General features: G+C 38.6%; 2 protein-coding genes across 8 annotated transcripts in view; both read right to left on the bottom strand.

Annotated features, from left to right (window-relative positions):
- The window catches only part of LOC106081269 (dual specificity calcium/calmodulin-dependent 3',5'-cyclic nucleotide phosphodiesterase 1), a 409,355-nt gene that overhangs the window by 44,813 nt on the left and 348,946 nt on the right, over positions 1-15,596 (bottom strand). For 3 of the 6 annotated variants that reach the window (XM_059364688.1, XM_059364687.1, XM_059364690.1), the window contains one exon: positions 12,679-13,203. The exons of 2 other annotated variants lie outside the window; for them this stretch is intronic. In XM_059364688.1, coding sequence (XP_059220671.1) covers positions 12,679-13,203 — 525 coding nt within the window. Of the gene's footprint in view, positions 1-2,570; positions 2,754-12,678; positions 13,204-15,596 lie in introns of all 6 variants that reach the window. One more of the 6 variants, XM_059364689.1, reaches the window with a different exon arrangement.
- The window catches only part of LOC131993977 (polycomb protein esc), a 63,277-nt gene that overhangs the window by 35,787 nt on the left and 11,894 nt on the right, over positions 1-15,596 (bottom strand). The window contains exons 1-5 of one of the 2 annotated variants that reach the window (XM_059364693.1): positions 11,952-12,045; positions 11,716-11,849; positions 11,539-11,660; positions 11,300-11,471; positions 10,148-11,226 (exon numbers count right to left, since the gene is read on the bottom strand). In XM_059364693.1, coding sequence (XP_059220676.1) covers positions 10,309-11,226; positions 11,300-11,471; positions 11,539-11,660; positions 11,716-11,790 — 1,287 coding nt within the window. In that variant the 5' untranslated portion in view covers positions 11,791-11,849; positions 11,952-12,045 and the 3' untranslated portion in view covers positions 10,148-10,308. Of the gene's footprint in view, positions 1-10,147; positions 11,227-11,299; positions 11,472-11,538; positions 11,661-11,715; positions 11,850-11,951; positions 12,046-15,596 lie in introns of those variants that run through there. The other variant, XM_059364694.1, reaches the window with a different exon arrangement.

The following is a 15,596-nucleotide window of genomic DNA, read 5'->3' as shown; positions in this document are numbered from 1 at the left end:
ATAACCAGATACAGCTCCCATATAAACCGATCTCCCGATTTGACTTCTTGGACTTTGCCATATCGGTTCAGATTTAGATATAGCTCCCATATAAACCGATCTACCAATTTGACTTCTTGAGCCCCAGGAAGCCGCAATTTTTGTCCGATTTGGCTGACATTTTGCATATGGTGTTCCGTTATGATTTCCAACAACTGCATCAAGTACGGTCCGAATCGGTCTATAACCAGATATAGCTCCCATATAAACCGATTTCCCGATTTGACTTCTTGGGCCCTTACGTGCAGCAATTTTTGTCCGATTTGGCTGAAATTGAGCAGCTAGTGTTCTGTTATGACATCCAACAACTGTGCGAAGTACGGTCTAAATCAGTCTATATGCTGATATAGCTCCCATGTAAACCAGTCTCTCGATCATCCTTGCTCGGTTCCTAAAAGTTTTAATGTTTACTGTTTTAACAGAAGTTTGGTAACAAGAATAAATAAATATGCTTGTCAACTAAATTTATTTTGTATACATTTTTAGCACAATAACAAAAATCTACACCCAACGAAACTACCTTGAGCGGCAAATCCCATAAATTGAAATGTCAAAGTGGTTTTAGAAATATACCTTATTTTACAACTTATCTTCTACAAATGTGTTTTTATATTTGTATTTTCGTCATTATAACACTGTTTTGTTGCTTATGTGTGGCATATTGGATCAAATAGAACATCGTTTCAAGATTTTAGAAAAATATCACAGCTGTGATATCAAGTTTTTGACATTTAGATCTACTGCAAATCAAAACAAAGAAAAAATTTTACTCAGCTGTTCGCATGACTTTACCTTATTAGTGCATCGTGAACGCGCTCATTCTATTACGACCTTTTAGGGCAGTATGCACATCTGGCGAAATTTTCTTTGCCATAAGAAATGCATTGAGATTTCCTTAGTGAAATTTTCGTTAATCCATTACCGAAAAATTCGCTTGCAGGTACACAGCTCAATTGACATTGTCTTTTCGTAACAGGGTGACATAATAGGCATTGGAGAATTTTTTCTTGTAATTACGAATGAAAATGTTTGTTTTGATACCCCCATGCAACATGAAGTTATTTGCAAATAAAAACGATTAACTTTAGTACATATGTACTTTGTTAGCCAAAAATGATTATAAATCGGCCAAAATTATAAATCCATGTTTGTCGCCATCTTATGTACTAGACATCTATTTTTCATTGGCTACATAAAGTCTTGGCTGCAACCGAAAATTGCGCTAGAGGTGCATACCCAGCTTTAGACTATATTTGTATAGTCTCCATGGTACAATTAAGAGGTAGTGTCATTAGTACAACAACAAAAATCTACCCCCCACGAAACTACCCTGAGTGGCGAATGCCGTAAATTGAAATGTCAAAGTGGTTTTAGAAATGAACTTTTTTTTGCATCTTATCTTCTTAAAATGTTTTTTATATTTGTATTTTCATCATTATAACACAGTTTTGTTGTTTATTTGTGGAATATCGCATCAAACACAAATTAACATTTAAGATTTTAGGAAAAAATCACTGCCTTTGACTTTTAGATTTACTGCAAAATCAAAATAAAAATAAAAAAATTGTACTCAGCTGTTCGCATGACTTCACCTTGTAAGTGCATCCTGTATGGTCGGATTGGATTGTTACCAAAGATCAAGTGAGGCAGCCATATACTTTTCTTTGACACTTATTGTTTTTTTACACCAGAAATTCGTTTTTATCAATAAAAATCAAAAGTAAAATTGCCTGTAACATTTTCTATTCTTTTAAATGAAGGAAGTAATTTATGCTTTATTTTTATGTTCAGACGAACTTTATAATCCATATTTTGTGACCCCGAGTAAAACGTTATTATTCAGGTGCAGTTTCCGAAGGGCAAATACTTTCAACATCATTCACTCACAATTTCGTTATACCTATACAACAAGTTGAAAATAAAATTTTTGAACTTTTTTTCTTATTTAGAAACATAAAAACCAGCACTACGTGCATTAACTTTTTAAACAAACATGCATATATATCTCCAAACTCAGGTGCATGGGTTGGTGCGTATACTAACTACTAGGACGATGAGTTGTAAAGTGTTCGCCATACGGTCAAATAATTTCAATTGATAGATTTTAAAGAATGATGATTTGCTTTAAATAGCGTTACACCTGTGCCAATGATATTGTATATTGTAAATACATATATACAATGCTGTGATGATTGTTAGCCACAGCCGCACTCTAACCCCTCTGACTAGAAACCCATAAACCCTCATTAAAATGCTTCTCGACTCTTCTTTAACGTTAATAACACTTTTCTTGAACTTAATCTTAAAAACATCTTGGGGTGAACAACGAGAATGACCAGAGAAAATCTCTGCACATTTTTTTTTTCTATTATAAACAAAAACAACAACAAGGACACCGAAAATTATATAACATAGATATATATGTATATATATATACACTCTCACATCTCACATCTATTGAAGGAAGAAGGAATTGTGAAACGAACAGGGATCTGTTTTTTGTAATTTTTTTAAGTAAGCAACCAACCAACCCCAATGGATAATTATTGTTATAGCTGTGTCTGTTGTTGTTGTTGTTATTATTATTGGACTCATGATGATGGCGTTGTATAGATACGTGGTGTCGGCTACGATTACGTCTATTCACCATAGTAACATTGAGAGTAGTGGCACTGGAGTACTGTAGTGTAGAGGAGGGCGCTGATGAACATCTACTGGAATATTAAAGGGAGACAAATACAAATACGACACATACAATAGACACTAACACAAAAACCAATATCAAACAATCAAGACGGACTTACAAAGACACACACAGACACACAAACATATAAAAACACTCTTAAAATGTGTCTAAATTTAAATTTAAGATTGAAAGACAATTCAATTATAAACTGAAAGGAAACCTTATATGTCCTCTTGCTTGTAAAACATCCTTAAAGATAACAGTTGTTTCTTCAATCACAACTCTATGCTGTGTTATTTTTAGCATAACCACATAAAAATTTCATTATTCATTTAAAACTTATAAACCTAGACATGAATATAAAGATAATCAATTTTAATTTCAATAGCCTTATGTATCTTTATAAGTTAAGCGTTAAGTTCGGCCGTGCCTAACATTGGATACCCACCACCCCGGGTATATGTGTAAACCAACTTTCGTCATGATCCGGTGAAAATGCATAATTTATGCCCCTATAGTAGCTATATCGAAATATGGTCCGATTTGGCCCAAATTGGACAGAGTGGTTCAATAAGTACAAGTCATTATTCAATTTTGTATGACAGCTATATCCAAATTGGTTTATATGACAGCTATATCCAAATCTGAACCGATCTGGGCCAAATTGAAGAGGACTGGAGAAGGGTCTAACAACTCACTGTCCCAAATTTCGGCGAATTATGGCCCCAAATCCTTAAATCGAGATATCGGTCTATATGGCAGCTACGTCCAAATCTGAACCGATCTGGGGCATATTGCAGAAAGATATCGAGGAGTCTAACTTAACTCATAGTCCCGAGTTTCAGCGACATCGGATAATAAATGCGCCTTTTATGGGTCGAAAACATTACATCGAGAGATCGGTCTATATGGCAGCTATATGTAAATCTGAACCGATCTGGGCCATATTGCAGAAAGATGTCGAAGGACCCAACACAACTCACTGTCCTAAATTTTGGAAAATACGGACAATAAATGCGTTTTTTATGTGCCCAAGACCATAAATCGGAAGATCGGTCTATATGGCAGCTATATCCAAATATGAACAGATCTAGGTCAAATTGAAGAAGGATGTCGAAGGGCCCAACACAACTCACGGACAATAAATGCGTCTTTTAAGGGCCCAAGCTATATGCGAATCTGAACCAATCTGGGCCAAATTGAAGAAGGACAACGAAGGGTCTAACACAACACACTGTCCCAAATTTCAGCAAAATCGGAAAATAAATGTGCCTTTACGGGCCAAAGACTGATTGGATTTAGATTTGGATTTAGCTGCAATATAGACCGATCTCTCGATTTAAGGTTTTGGGCCCATAAAAGGCGCATTTATTGTCCGATGTCACCGAAATTTGGGACAGTGATTTAGGTAAGGCCCCTCGACATCTTCCTGGAATATGGCACAGATCGGTACAGATTTGGGTATAGCTGCCATATCGATCGATATCTCGATTTAAGGTCTTGGGCCCATACAAGACGCATTTATTGTCCAATTTCGCCAAAATTTGGGACAGTGAGTTGTGTTAGGCCCTGCAACATTTTTCTTTAATTTGGCTCAGATTGGTTCAGATTTGGATATAGCTGCCAAATAAACCGATCTCTCGATTTAAAGTCTTGGCCCCATAAAAGGCACATTAATAATCCGAATTCGCTGAAATTTGGCAGAGTGAATTGTGTTAGGTTCAGATCGGTCTATATTTGGATATGGCTACCACAAAGACCAATATTTTGTTCTACAAAATTGAACAATGACTTGTACTTATTAGACCTCTCAATATCCGTGTCGTATTTGGTCCAAATCGGACCATATTTCGATAAAGCTGCTATGGGGGCATAAAGTATGCTTTTTTCACCGGATTATGATAAAAGGTGGTTTACATATATACCCGAGGTGGTGGGTATCTAAACGCCTTTTTACTTGTTTTAATTGATATAATCATTTTCGTGATTGAAGCAGTTTCAATTAAAAAATTAATTGGATCAATATTGAAACCGATGTTTATTTTCTTCTGTGTAAGAATAACTAATTTAATCTTTCGCAATTCTTAAAGAATTTCTAAACTTTGCTTTGATTGTTTAACACGGGCACATATTTCATTTTTGGCTCAAAATCTTGGCTTTCTAAGAATGCCAATTATTTTGCGGAACAATGCCAGATAGACAATGGGATTAAATTTCTGACAATGTCCACTTTGGGTTTAAACATTTCATTCTCACACCATTGACATGACCCCAGATTTCATTGTTGATGTTGCCCTCAGTAATAAGAGAAAAGGACACGGACGGAAACACAGGAATTGTGTTACGCAGCACACAATAACCAACAAAATTGAAAAGTAATGACAAAAATGAAATTGTGCTATGGAGCTGGACATTTTTCATGTCATCATAACCACAACCGAACTGAAGGCCACACCACAGCCAAAACCATATGTGTGTGGGAGGGGTGAGTAGAGTGTCTAAGGACTTCATTCAAACGCCAATGAATATATTGCGTGTGTAAGGCTAACCTAATGGAGAGACAATATATTGCCTTATAAATCTAAAAATTAGTAATTGACGTTAAATGTCGCCCCCTCGTAGTCCTTAAAATGTCTACAGCAACCCAATGAAGGATAGCTAGCAGGACAGCAACAATAGATGTTGTTTGTACGAATTTGCTGTGATAATTCTGTGGCTTTGGCAAATTGAATTGAGTGATGTTGACACTTTGAAACATGGATTTGCAGAGACTTTAAGAAAATTGAATTGAATTTTTGTGTTAACAAAAATGTTTGCGGTTGAAATGTTGTTGCTTTTGGTTTGCAGCCACACATTCTTCTAAACTGATATTAAATATTAATTTGCCGAAAGGCTGGAATAAAAGTATTTTCAAATACAGGAGGGGCTTGTATTTCGTTGCATGCATGGGTGTTGCAATGGAGATACTCAAGCTTCTGGGCGTCTGGAAGCCAAGCCAGGATAAACCTATCACGTATGGTTTCCTTTTGGGATCTCCAAGAACAAAAATATAGCAAACGCTTGCATGGCTACGTGCCCAGTAGTTGAAATGGCAAAATCTTATCATTCATTGCTGTTGCGCATCCAGTATGGAGTGTAGTTGCTTTATCACACTTAAATCCTAAGGGAGATTAAGCGTTTAATTGAGTAGTTGTTTCTCAGCTCAATGCTCATAAAGAGTTGAATTACTTCTGTAACATTTAAGACATAGTTTCATATTTAAAGCAGTAAACGAAAAATAGGTTGTTGAAATCGCATCGATGCAGATTATCTCTCTTGAATTGCATTATTTTTAGTTGTGTCAAGTTGTAAAGACTAAATTCACTGAGCTGTTGTTAGTATCGTTATCCACGACCGATGCTAAGAATGTTTGCCCAAGAAACTATGGGTCTTAAATCAGAATCATGCTTCCGTTTTTAACAAAGTCCATCGTAACTAATTTATCTTATACGCCCAATGAAATGACTGAAGCTAAGATCTCCGATGAACCTGTTCGAAAACCATCGATATGACCGTGGGACACAGCCAAAAACAATAAGAAAATCTAACCTTAAATAAGTAATAAGAAAATCTAACCTCGCTCGTCCATTATGCAACCTTTTCAACCTTGCCTACCGTGCGGGAGTCTTCCCGGCGCGTTGGAAGGTTGCGAACGTTCAGCCAATACCCAAGAAGGCTGAGGCAAACAAACCTGCGAATTATCGGGCAATTGCGATATGCTCCGCTCTCTCCAAGGTCATGGAGAGCATGGTTAATCACCATCTTGTGGGGTACTTTGAGTCTAAGGGCCTTCTCAGCGACCAACAGTAAGGGTTGCGCAGATATCGCTCTACAGGCGACCTCATGGCACTACTGTCGGAACGTTGGAGTCGCTCAATCCACCAGTTTGGTGAGAGTAAGGTTGTGGCCCTGGATATCTCAAAGGCATTTGATAGGGTCTGGCACGGTGCACTACTATCATTCGATCATAGGCCGAGTATTCGAGAGATTGAGGACAAGAGGCGGGTTATGAACGATACACTCTGCCAGGATTTGCTGGCCATTTCTGAGTGGGGTCGAATAAATCGAGTAGATTTCAATAAGCGGAAGACAGAAGCTCTTAATGTTCTGGGCATGAAAATACAAAGTGATGTCCGTTGGGCCAAACATGTATTTGAAGTGTCAAAAGAAGTATTCAAGTGTTAAAGCTTCCTAAAACGGTGTAAGAATTACCCCACTCCGTCTGATCTTCTTTATATCTACACTAATATCATAAGGCCGAAAATGGAGTACAACTCACATGTATGGGCTGGAGCTTCATAATCATCCCTGGAGCTACAGGACCGTGTACAGAGGAGAGCGATAGGGTTGATTGGGGACAGTGGGGTATCCAACTCTATTGTCCCCCTTCATCATCGTTGCAATGTGGGTTGTTTGGCGCTGTTCTCTCGGTACTTTTATGGTGTGTGTTCGTCTGATATTAGTCTTCTTATTCCTGATGTAAGGATGTATGTCGGGGATATAAGACATATCAGGAACTCAATCCCGTTTGTACCAGCGGACCGCACAATGCATTATAGAGAGAATTCTTATTTCGCCCGAACCGTTCGAATGTGGAATCGACTTTCGGCTAATGTTTTTCCCACCCACTTTGACATTCAAAGATTTAAGACAAATGTCAATAAGCACTACATCCTTTTCTCCCCCTCTAATTCCTAATTTCCTCTCGCCAACGCAATGCATGCATTCATAGGGGACATCCCCTGCGTGTTGGCTAATAGAAAAATCTAACCTGTTCATAATGTTCAAATTTGCCCAAGAACATTCCATTAAAGAGCAGGGGCAAAGTTCTCACATATCAATGAGTGCAGTCCGATACAAGTTTAAGCTCAATGTTGAGGGGCCTCCTTTTTAAAACTGAGTCCGAACGACGTGCCGCAGTGCGACAACCACTTTGGAAAAAAGTTTTTACATAGCAAAATACCTCACAAATTTCGCCAGCATTAGGGGGGGATAACTACCGCTGAAATTTGTTTGACATGCTAACCTCTGCGCTACGGTGGCCTGTTCATAACTCGTCGGATACTGACGTATCTGACATACATTTCCAACGCCTAATACATGCGTGGAAAACGGCGCCAATGACTCGTCTTGTCATATCCAGCATCATAGGCACTCAGTATTTGTGCAAGAGCCGGTGCCGCCCGGCCTTTCACTGAGATTCTCCGCTCGATACCGCTGAGTGTCTGCGACTGCCGTTTAAGCTACTTCGTATGAAGCATTCCACTATCTGCAAACTGTGGACGCGACCGGTAACTCTCAGCTGAGCTTGTTGTTGTAGCCATATTTTTATATGGAGGTGGCGATCCTCGTCAAGCTCGTCCCGGTCCAAAGGACCGGTAATTGGTTATTTAAAGGCGCCAATAACTCTCTTTGTTACATCGAACATCATAGGCACTAAGTGCAAGAGCCGGTGCCGCCCGGCCTCTCACTGAGACTCTCCGCTAGATATCGCTGATTGTTCGCGACTGCCATTGCAGCTGCACCGTATGGAGCATTCCACTATTCGCAACCTTTGGACGCGCCCGGTAGCTCGCAGCTAAGCTTTTCGTGACAGCAACGAACACCACACAGATCGCACCTCAATGTTCCAGCCTGTGTGGTGCTCACAGCTATCCTGTGCCTTTCTTCTTTTTGTAGTAGTGTGAAAAAGCTTTTCCGCGCAATTTTTTTTTTTGCCTTCAAATTTAGAAAATCCCCTTTCCAACTCTTGGGCTTTTATTTTGCTTTAATTTTTTTGGAATTTTCGTGTACTACACAAAATTTCCTGAGTAGAAAAATTGCCTATATTCGGCGTCATTTCACTTGGTTACGGCAAAATAAAGCTCCAATTTGTTAAAGACCCTCCATCCCACGCGTTGGGCGGCTTTTTTTCAAATTTCTTTTGTCATATTCGTGTCCTCTAATTTTAGCACCATATTGCAAATATTTCGTTCAATTTCACTTGAAGGGGGGAAGGCACGTTTGGGACCCTTCAGGCCTGTTCATGTTCCTGGGGTCATTTTAGGGGGATATGCAAAAAAATTCGTTTTTTTTTTGCAATTTTCTCTGTAAACTGCACATTTCCCCAATAATGATATGATGTCGAAACTAAATAGGAATCGGGGCTTTTTGGGGGTTTATGCCGTTTACATCTTTTTATACAAGTCTATGACGTTTTCGACGTTTACAACTTTGTGACAGCTGAAAATCTAAAAAATCGTCCTACGGACTATCTCTGGTTTTGAAAGAAGAGGCAAAAAGAGAACACAAGTGTATCGACGTTTTGAAAGTTTACATCGCTAAGTAACCTTATTAGTGGTGGAAATTTATGCCCTTCTTAATATTTTTAAATTTTCGGCTTACTCGTATTCATTTCATTTTAGGTGTATAGTGTATTCGCCAATATTACTGGCAAGACTGCGAGCAATATTCTTGTTAAACACTTTAACCCTTAAGAGACTCACTAAAGGGGTCTTAACCCCTTTTAAAAAGGGTAAAAACACTTTTAAAACGTATTTGTGGCTAAACGAAATGTTCAACAAAAATGTTCGCTATGTAATTCCACTATAGGTCAACCGGGCACGGGATAACTATGAGCATCGCACAGGCTGGATCTTTGATATACAATCTGTGTGGTGTTCTTCGTTATAACGAGAAGCTTAGCTGGGCGCGTCTACAGGTTACGGATAGTGGAATGCTCTATACGGAATAGCTGCAACAGTAGTCGGGGATAATCAGCGTTATCGAGTGGAGAGTCTCAGTTAGAGGCCGGATGACACGGACTGTTGCTTAAAGACTGAGTGCCTATGATGCTCGATAGGTCATCATGTTTCCCCAGGCATCGGTCGATTAGATTGTAACTAGCTTGCTCGTTTTTAAGAGCTTGATGAGGTGAAAACCCTAAGTGTTATTTTAGCACTCCAATTCAGTCAAATCCACAATTTTCCGTTTAGAAGTATAGTGTCAAGGGAAAAAATAATCCACACCAAATCACTATGACATAATTCATTTATGTACCAGCAAATATATATGTGCGAGTATATAAGCAATTATTTATAGTCATGGTAAATTTTGACTTTTTCCGAATTGCGTTGCATAGTGTCTCCGAAATCTCCACATTGATGGTGGATGATGTCTACGAAAGAGATAAGGATGTTAGTTTTAAACCTTTTTTATGCCCCTTTGCACGGTTTGCGCTCGTTTATTTTGAACTTTAAAATCTTTCCTTTTTCCGATTTTTCGAACTTATGTATTCCAGCTCGAGATCATATTATATGTTCACCTTGAAATATTTTTCCACATCTTTCTTGCCCTTCTATTTGTATAGAAATTGGAAAACATTAATAAAAAAATACTACTCACCTTCAACAAGAAGAAATTGTCTTTGCCCAGGAACTGAATCGCAGTAAAATCCTTCGCCCATTACGAAATAATGTAAATCTCATGTTTTTGTCTTTACACTAAGCTAAATTTTAGAGATTTATTTTTGGAGAATGTTTTAATTTAACAATTAACATGAATACTTATGGTGTGTGTACTTCCGCGTTTCGTCGATTCCAACGCCAAACAGTACCATCGTCACATACCCACACCAACACTGTGGCATCTCGAGAAAACGCCGTTTGCCGTACAATCGAAGTACACCGCATATTATTTAAGGTACTGGAATGTGTGTGCCTGGGATCTGATGGATCCAACTCCCATACATAAACCTTGCCATATTGATTACCCAGAGCAACTACCTTATGCCAGGGATTGAAGCCGAATCTCACAAACCATATCTCACATTCGTCATAGTTGAACTCACTGATGATGGTACATGAGGCATCATTGGGTTTTAGCTGCGACAGTGTTTGATGAAGTTGACCCGGCTTCCAGCAAACGATGGAATTTTCACAAGATTTCGATAGAATGAAGTCTCCAAACCATTGAACACAATCCACATAGTTACGATGTATGTCTCGAGTGGAAAAATCCGGAAAATGCTGCATTATGGTGGGGAAGGGCAATTGTGACTTGTTGGGATTGAAGGTGCGGGACATCTCTATTTTCTCTTTAAATTCAGGTGTGTCTATGCGCCACAACTTCAAAGAATGATCCATGCCACTGGACATGATACGCTCGCCACGTAAATCAAAGTCAATGGAAAGAACTTCATCGCGATGACCTTCAACGCCACCAAAAATCGCAATACAAACATGAGTTTGTATATTCCACAAACGAATGGCATGGTCCTTGCTGCCGGACAAAAGTAAATGAGGCTGTCTTGTGTGAAATTTCAATTCATTTATGGCTTGGCCATGGCCCACGTAATTGCCAACCGCTTCGTTCTTATGAATGTCAATGACCCGTATAACACCACGGTAACCAGCCGTGGCCAAAAGAGGTACCGAAGTTTTTAAATCGTAGGACCAGCTGCAGGTGTAGAATACTTCATCAGGCTAGGGGAAAAAAACAAATACGTGGTAAATGAAGTTTTATTTATGGGTTTTTTAAGCATACAAAATCACTTACATCTGGGTCGGCATAACACATGATGAGCTTCAATCCTCCCTTGCGGGGACATTCGTAAATATTACAACGATTGCTGCCAGCTGTGGCAAAAATCATTGGTTGGTCTTTGCCCAGAAAATGATTGAAGGCAACACCAAATATAGCCTGGCCATGGTCCTCCTTTAAATGGCAACTTTGAATAAAGTAGAAAAGGGAATATGCATGAAACCGTTTGTGCTACTACCAACCCAACAACATACTCATATTTGTAGGCAGGTCTTTTCACTTTCGATTTGCTATGGCCTCTGCTTTGTCTGCGACCTTTGGAGCCCGGTGATTTACTGCGTGATGTGGTGCTTGTGGCCACACTAGCCGTGTCGTCCTAAGAATGGAATGGAACATAAATCTACATCACATCCAATAAAACTGGCACTTACTATTGACTCATTATCGCTGTTTTCAGCTTTGCTGCCGTCTTTAGGCGAAGGCTTGTCCGCTTTTACTTTAGACATATCCGTTTGGCTTCGTTGAATTAGTAAAACCCAGCTAAAAGCCGTATATTAATTTTGCACTAAAAAAACACAAACACCAACACACACAATTCAACAAACATAAACAATAAATGACAGAAGTCGAAAATTTGGCGCGCGTATTTATAAAAGAACTGCATTACCGACTGGCATATGCCAAACTGCTATCAGCTGCCAGTTGTGGTGGCAGAGTTGCATTTTTTAATAAAGTTTGTTGGCACAACCAATGCCGCTGACTAATTAATTTATATATTCATAGAACAAGAAGAGAATTATGTTTATGTATAGCTTAAAATATTTTAAGATAACATATTTAATGTCTTTTATTTATTATTCAACACTAAACATTCAGTAGGGAAATTGGGTGTGGTGATAAGTGTGAATATGGCGCCGACTGTGTGACGCTTTCATTTAATTTCATTTCCATCAACAGTTGTCATGCCTTTTTGTTTATATTCAAAATGATTAATTAACGCATGGCAGATATCACGTTTTTTTTTAATTAAGATATGTTTTAAACATTCTAATTCAAGCATGCAAGATTTTTAAAAAACGTGTCACAGAAAATATATATACAAGAGAGAAAAGTAGTAAAAAGACAAGGACAGCAGGAGGAAGTCACAGACAAAGTTTCAAGTTTCTGGACAAGGACGAACGAACTCTGTAGTTGTTATATATTGTTGATCATTGTGTATCTTAAGTGGAGTCAGTTTGTTTGGTGTAGCTGGAGAATTGGTTTTGAGAAAAAAAAACAAAACTAAAACAAATTTGTACATAACTTAATAGAAAATATCAACTAAAAGTAAGTAAAGGCTTATGTTTTATTTGAAAAAGAAAAACAGTTATAAGAAGACTTTTAAAATTATGTACGTTTTATTTGTCGACATGGATCTCGCCCAGACTGGTGTTCTCAGACGTTTTTGCCTTTGTATGGTTGCTTTGTCTTTGTTACTACTACTGCTACTGCTAACTGTACTGTTATTCTGAGTGGTGGAGGTGGACGATGTTGTTGAGCAGGTGTGCGTTGTCGAGGATGTGTTGATGGTATTAGCTGCCTCTTTGTTTTCGCCCTTATCTTTGGCCGCAGTCGCTGAGGCTTCAGAATCTTTAACATGGCCTTCCACTACCGGCGGACCAGTGGGTCCACTGTGAGTTTGGGGAGCCGAACACACACCCTTAGTGCGACTATCTATGCTCATTTGATGCTGGGAGTCCTCCTCAGATGTAGCGGACATTTTACCGCCAGATTCCTCATTCGACGTCCTAAGCGAACAAAGACTCTGATCTGTGTTGTTATTATCACTGCTGGATCCTTGGAGCTTGTTGTTGTGGTGGTGGTGCTGGCATTCAATGTTCTTACAGTCGCCATTACACCGATCGTTTTTTGCTTCATCTCTGTCAGATGTTCATAAATAACAGCAAATTCAGCATTTAGCAGTGAGTAAAAAGAGCAACCGTAAAGTTTTTCAATTTTTTTTTCATAAAAGGCAAATTCATCGTATTTCGCATAATTGATTTTTTTTTGTTAGATGCGGCAATTAAAAATTAAACAAAGATAAGATAAAGGGTATAAGTCAATTATAATCAAATCTTTCTGGTTTTAAGAAAACAGAAACTGGTAATAAACACTATAAATTTCTGTGGTCGTTGAAGCGGGTAGGTTCTTCCTGCCAGCGAAATGTTTAGAACCATAAACTCCAAAGAAGGGTCCCTAAGTCATTCTTTTCACAATTGTTTACATATTAAGGTAACAGGTCAACCATCCAAGTTTTAAATTTTTTTGTTTTATTGATTCATTGAAATCATTATTTATGCAATTACAATACATGTGGCCTCAGCCCCATAAGGTATTCGGGAAGCAATATAATATATTTTTTCATATGTAACTGAACTTTAAATCTTTTTTGATAAAGTATCGATTAAATCGAATCTTTGAGTTATTAAAAACGCTTCAATTTGTAATATAAAGTACGACTTGTCATCTTGAACATTTTTGAAGATTTTTATACCCACCACCATTGTATTGCAATATATTCGAAATTTTGATTTTCGGCATTGGCTGCATCTTTCAGATCTATTAGGCTGTATGGTATCGTGATCTGGTGGACGGTACATTAAAAGTCCACTTACCACCAAACATTCATTCAGTTACAAAAGGTTTCACCACCCTCAAAAAACACCACCCAACAGGACACTTACCGCTTTGGGCAGTATGGGTAGCAAATGAGAAGTATATAAGAGTAGAGTACGAACTTGGCATAAAAATGTCATCTTAAATGTCGGGGGGGTTCCCCACCCCCAAAAACAAAACCCTCCAGGACACTTTTACCGCTTTGAGCAATGTGGGTATCAACTGAAAGGTGTTTAAAAATAGTACAAATCTGACATAAAATGTATTCCTTGGGCCTCACCACACCCCCCCCCCCCCAAACCCACCAGCTGGACATATTTACCGATTGGGGTAATATTAAACTTTATTTCATGGTGTCTGAGGCGCCCCAACCTCCAAAAACCCCTCAGGACATATGTACTGAATAGGACAATATGGGTATCACATGAAAGGTGTTTGGAAGTTAAGTTCACATATGTTATAAGAATTTGGTCCTAGGTATCCACGGTGCTTGTCCATTCCTAAAAACCCTTAAAACGGGCATGAATGTCCAATGTCACAAAATGGATATAAAATTAAAGGTCTTTGAGAGTTGACTACGAATTTGATATACATACATATACACATTTTGGACAGAGTCAGGGACTGGCCCACCCACCTAATACGCTTCAATAAGACTACACGTCATCGATCGGATTAATATGGATATTTAACGAAATGAAGGCAGATCAAAATAGAATTGAACACCAATAAAAGTTCTTAGGTAGGAGAGGTAGGAGTGGTAGCTTTGAAATAGATAACTGTAAGAATCTGGTCACCCTATTCTCTTATTCCAGTCCAATTACTATTTCCAATTTTTGCTTTTTCATAATCATTCTACTTTGTAATTTCACTCCTTATTTTAACGTCTACGAATAAAGTTGTTCTTTTGTATTACTCGTGTACTTCTCTTCTTCTTATTTAATTCGCTTTGCACCCACAAAGGTTATGGGCCCAGCGTGCCAATAAATTAAATAAGAAAGTACAAGTCAGTCGAGTATATGTTTAAAGTCGTTTTTTGTAAATTGTTAAAAGTTTAAAGTAAAAATGTCCGGTTCGCTCCAAATTGAGAAGTTGAATGGGGAAAACTACCCAAGTTGGGCCATTCATATGAAGAGCCTCCTCATCACGATGGATTACTGGTCGGTAGTTGATAGTGTTTGTCCTACAACTGCAACCAAGGAGGAAAAGGAGTCAAGGATTGCGTTGGACATGAAAGCGTTGGCCACCATCACGCTAAGTATAAAACCATCGGAGCTGATTCACGTTAAGAAGTGTAAGACGGCCAGAGAGGCATGGCTAAGGTTGGGCAGCATTTATATTACAAAAGATCCAGCTCGTAAGGTGACATTATTCAAACGTTTGGTACGGTTTAAAATCCAGGAGGGATCATCGTTTACGCAACAAATGAACGAGTTTACCAGCCTCGTCGAATCTCTAAAGGAAATCGACATCACTATTCCAGAAGATTTCGTAAGTATTGTTCTGCTGTGTAGCCTACCTGAAGACTACGAAAGTTTCGTCATTGCTGTGGAAAGCAGAGATGTTCTGCCCCCACTTGATCGTCTCAAGGTTAAAATAATGGAAGAATTTCAAAGACGAGGGGAAAGACATCACGTGACAGAGGAACATGTTTTCG

The sequence above is a fragment of the Stomoxys calcitrans genome, chromosome 3, assembly GCF_963082655.1.
Source record: "Stomoxys calcitrans chromosome 3, idStoCalc2.1, whole genome shotgun sequence".
Lineage (NCBI taxonomy): Eukaryota > Metazoa > Arthropoda > Insecta > Diptera > Muscidae > Stomoxys > Stomoxys calcitrans.
The sequence above is the reverse complement of the archived record's forward strand: the minus strand, read 5'-3'. Positions and strand labels throughout refer to the sequence as shown.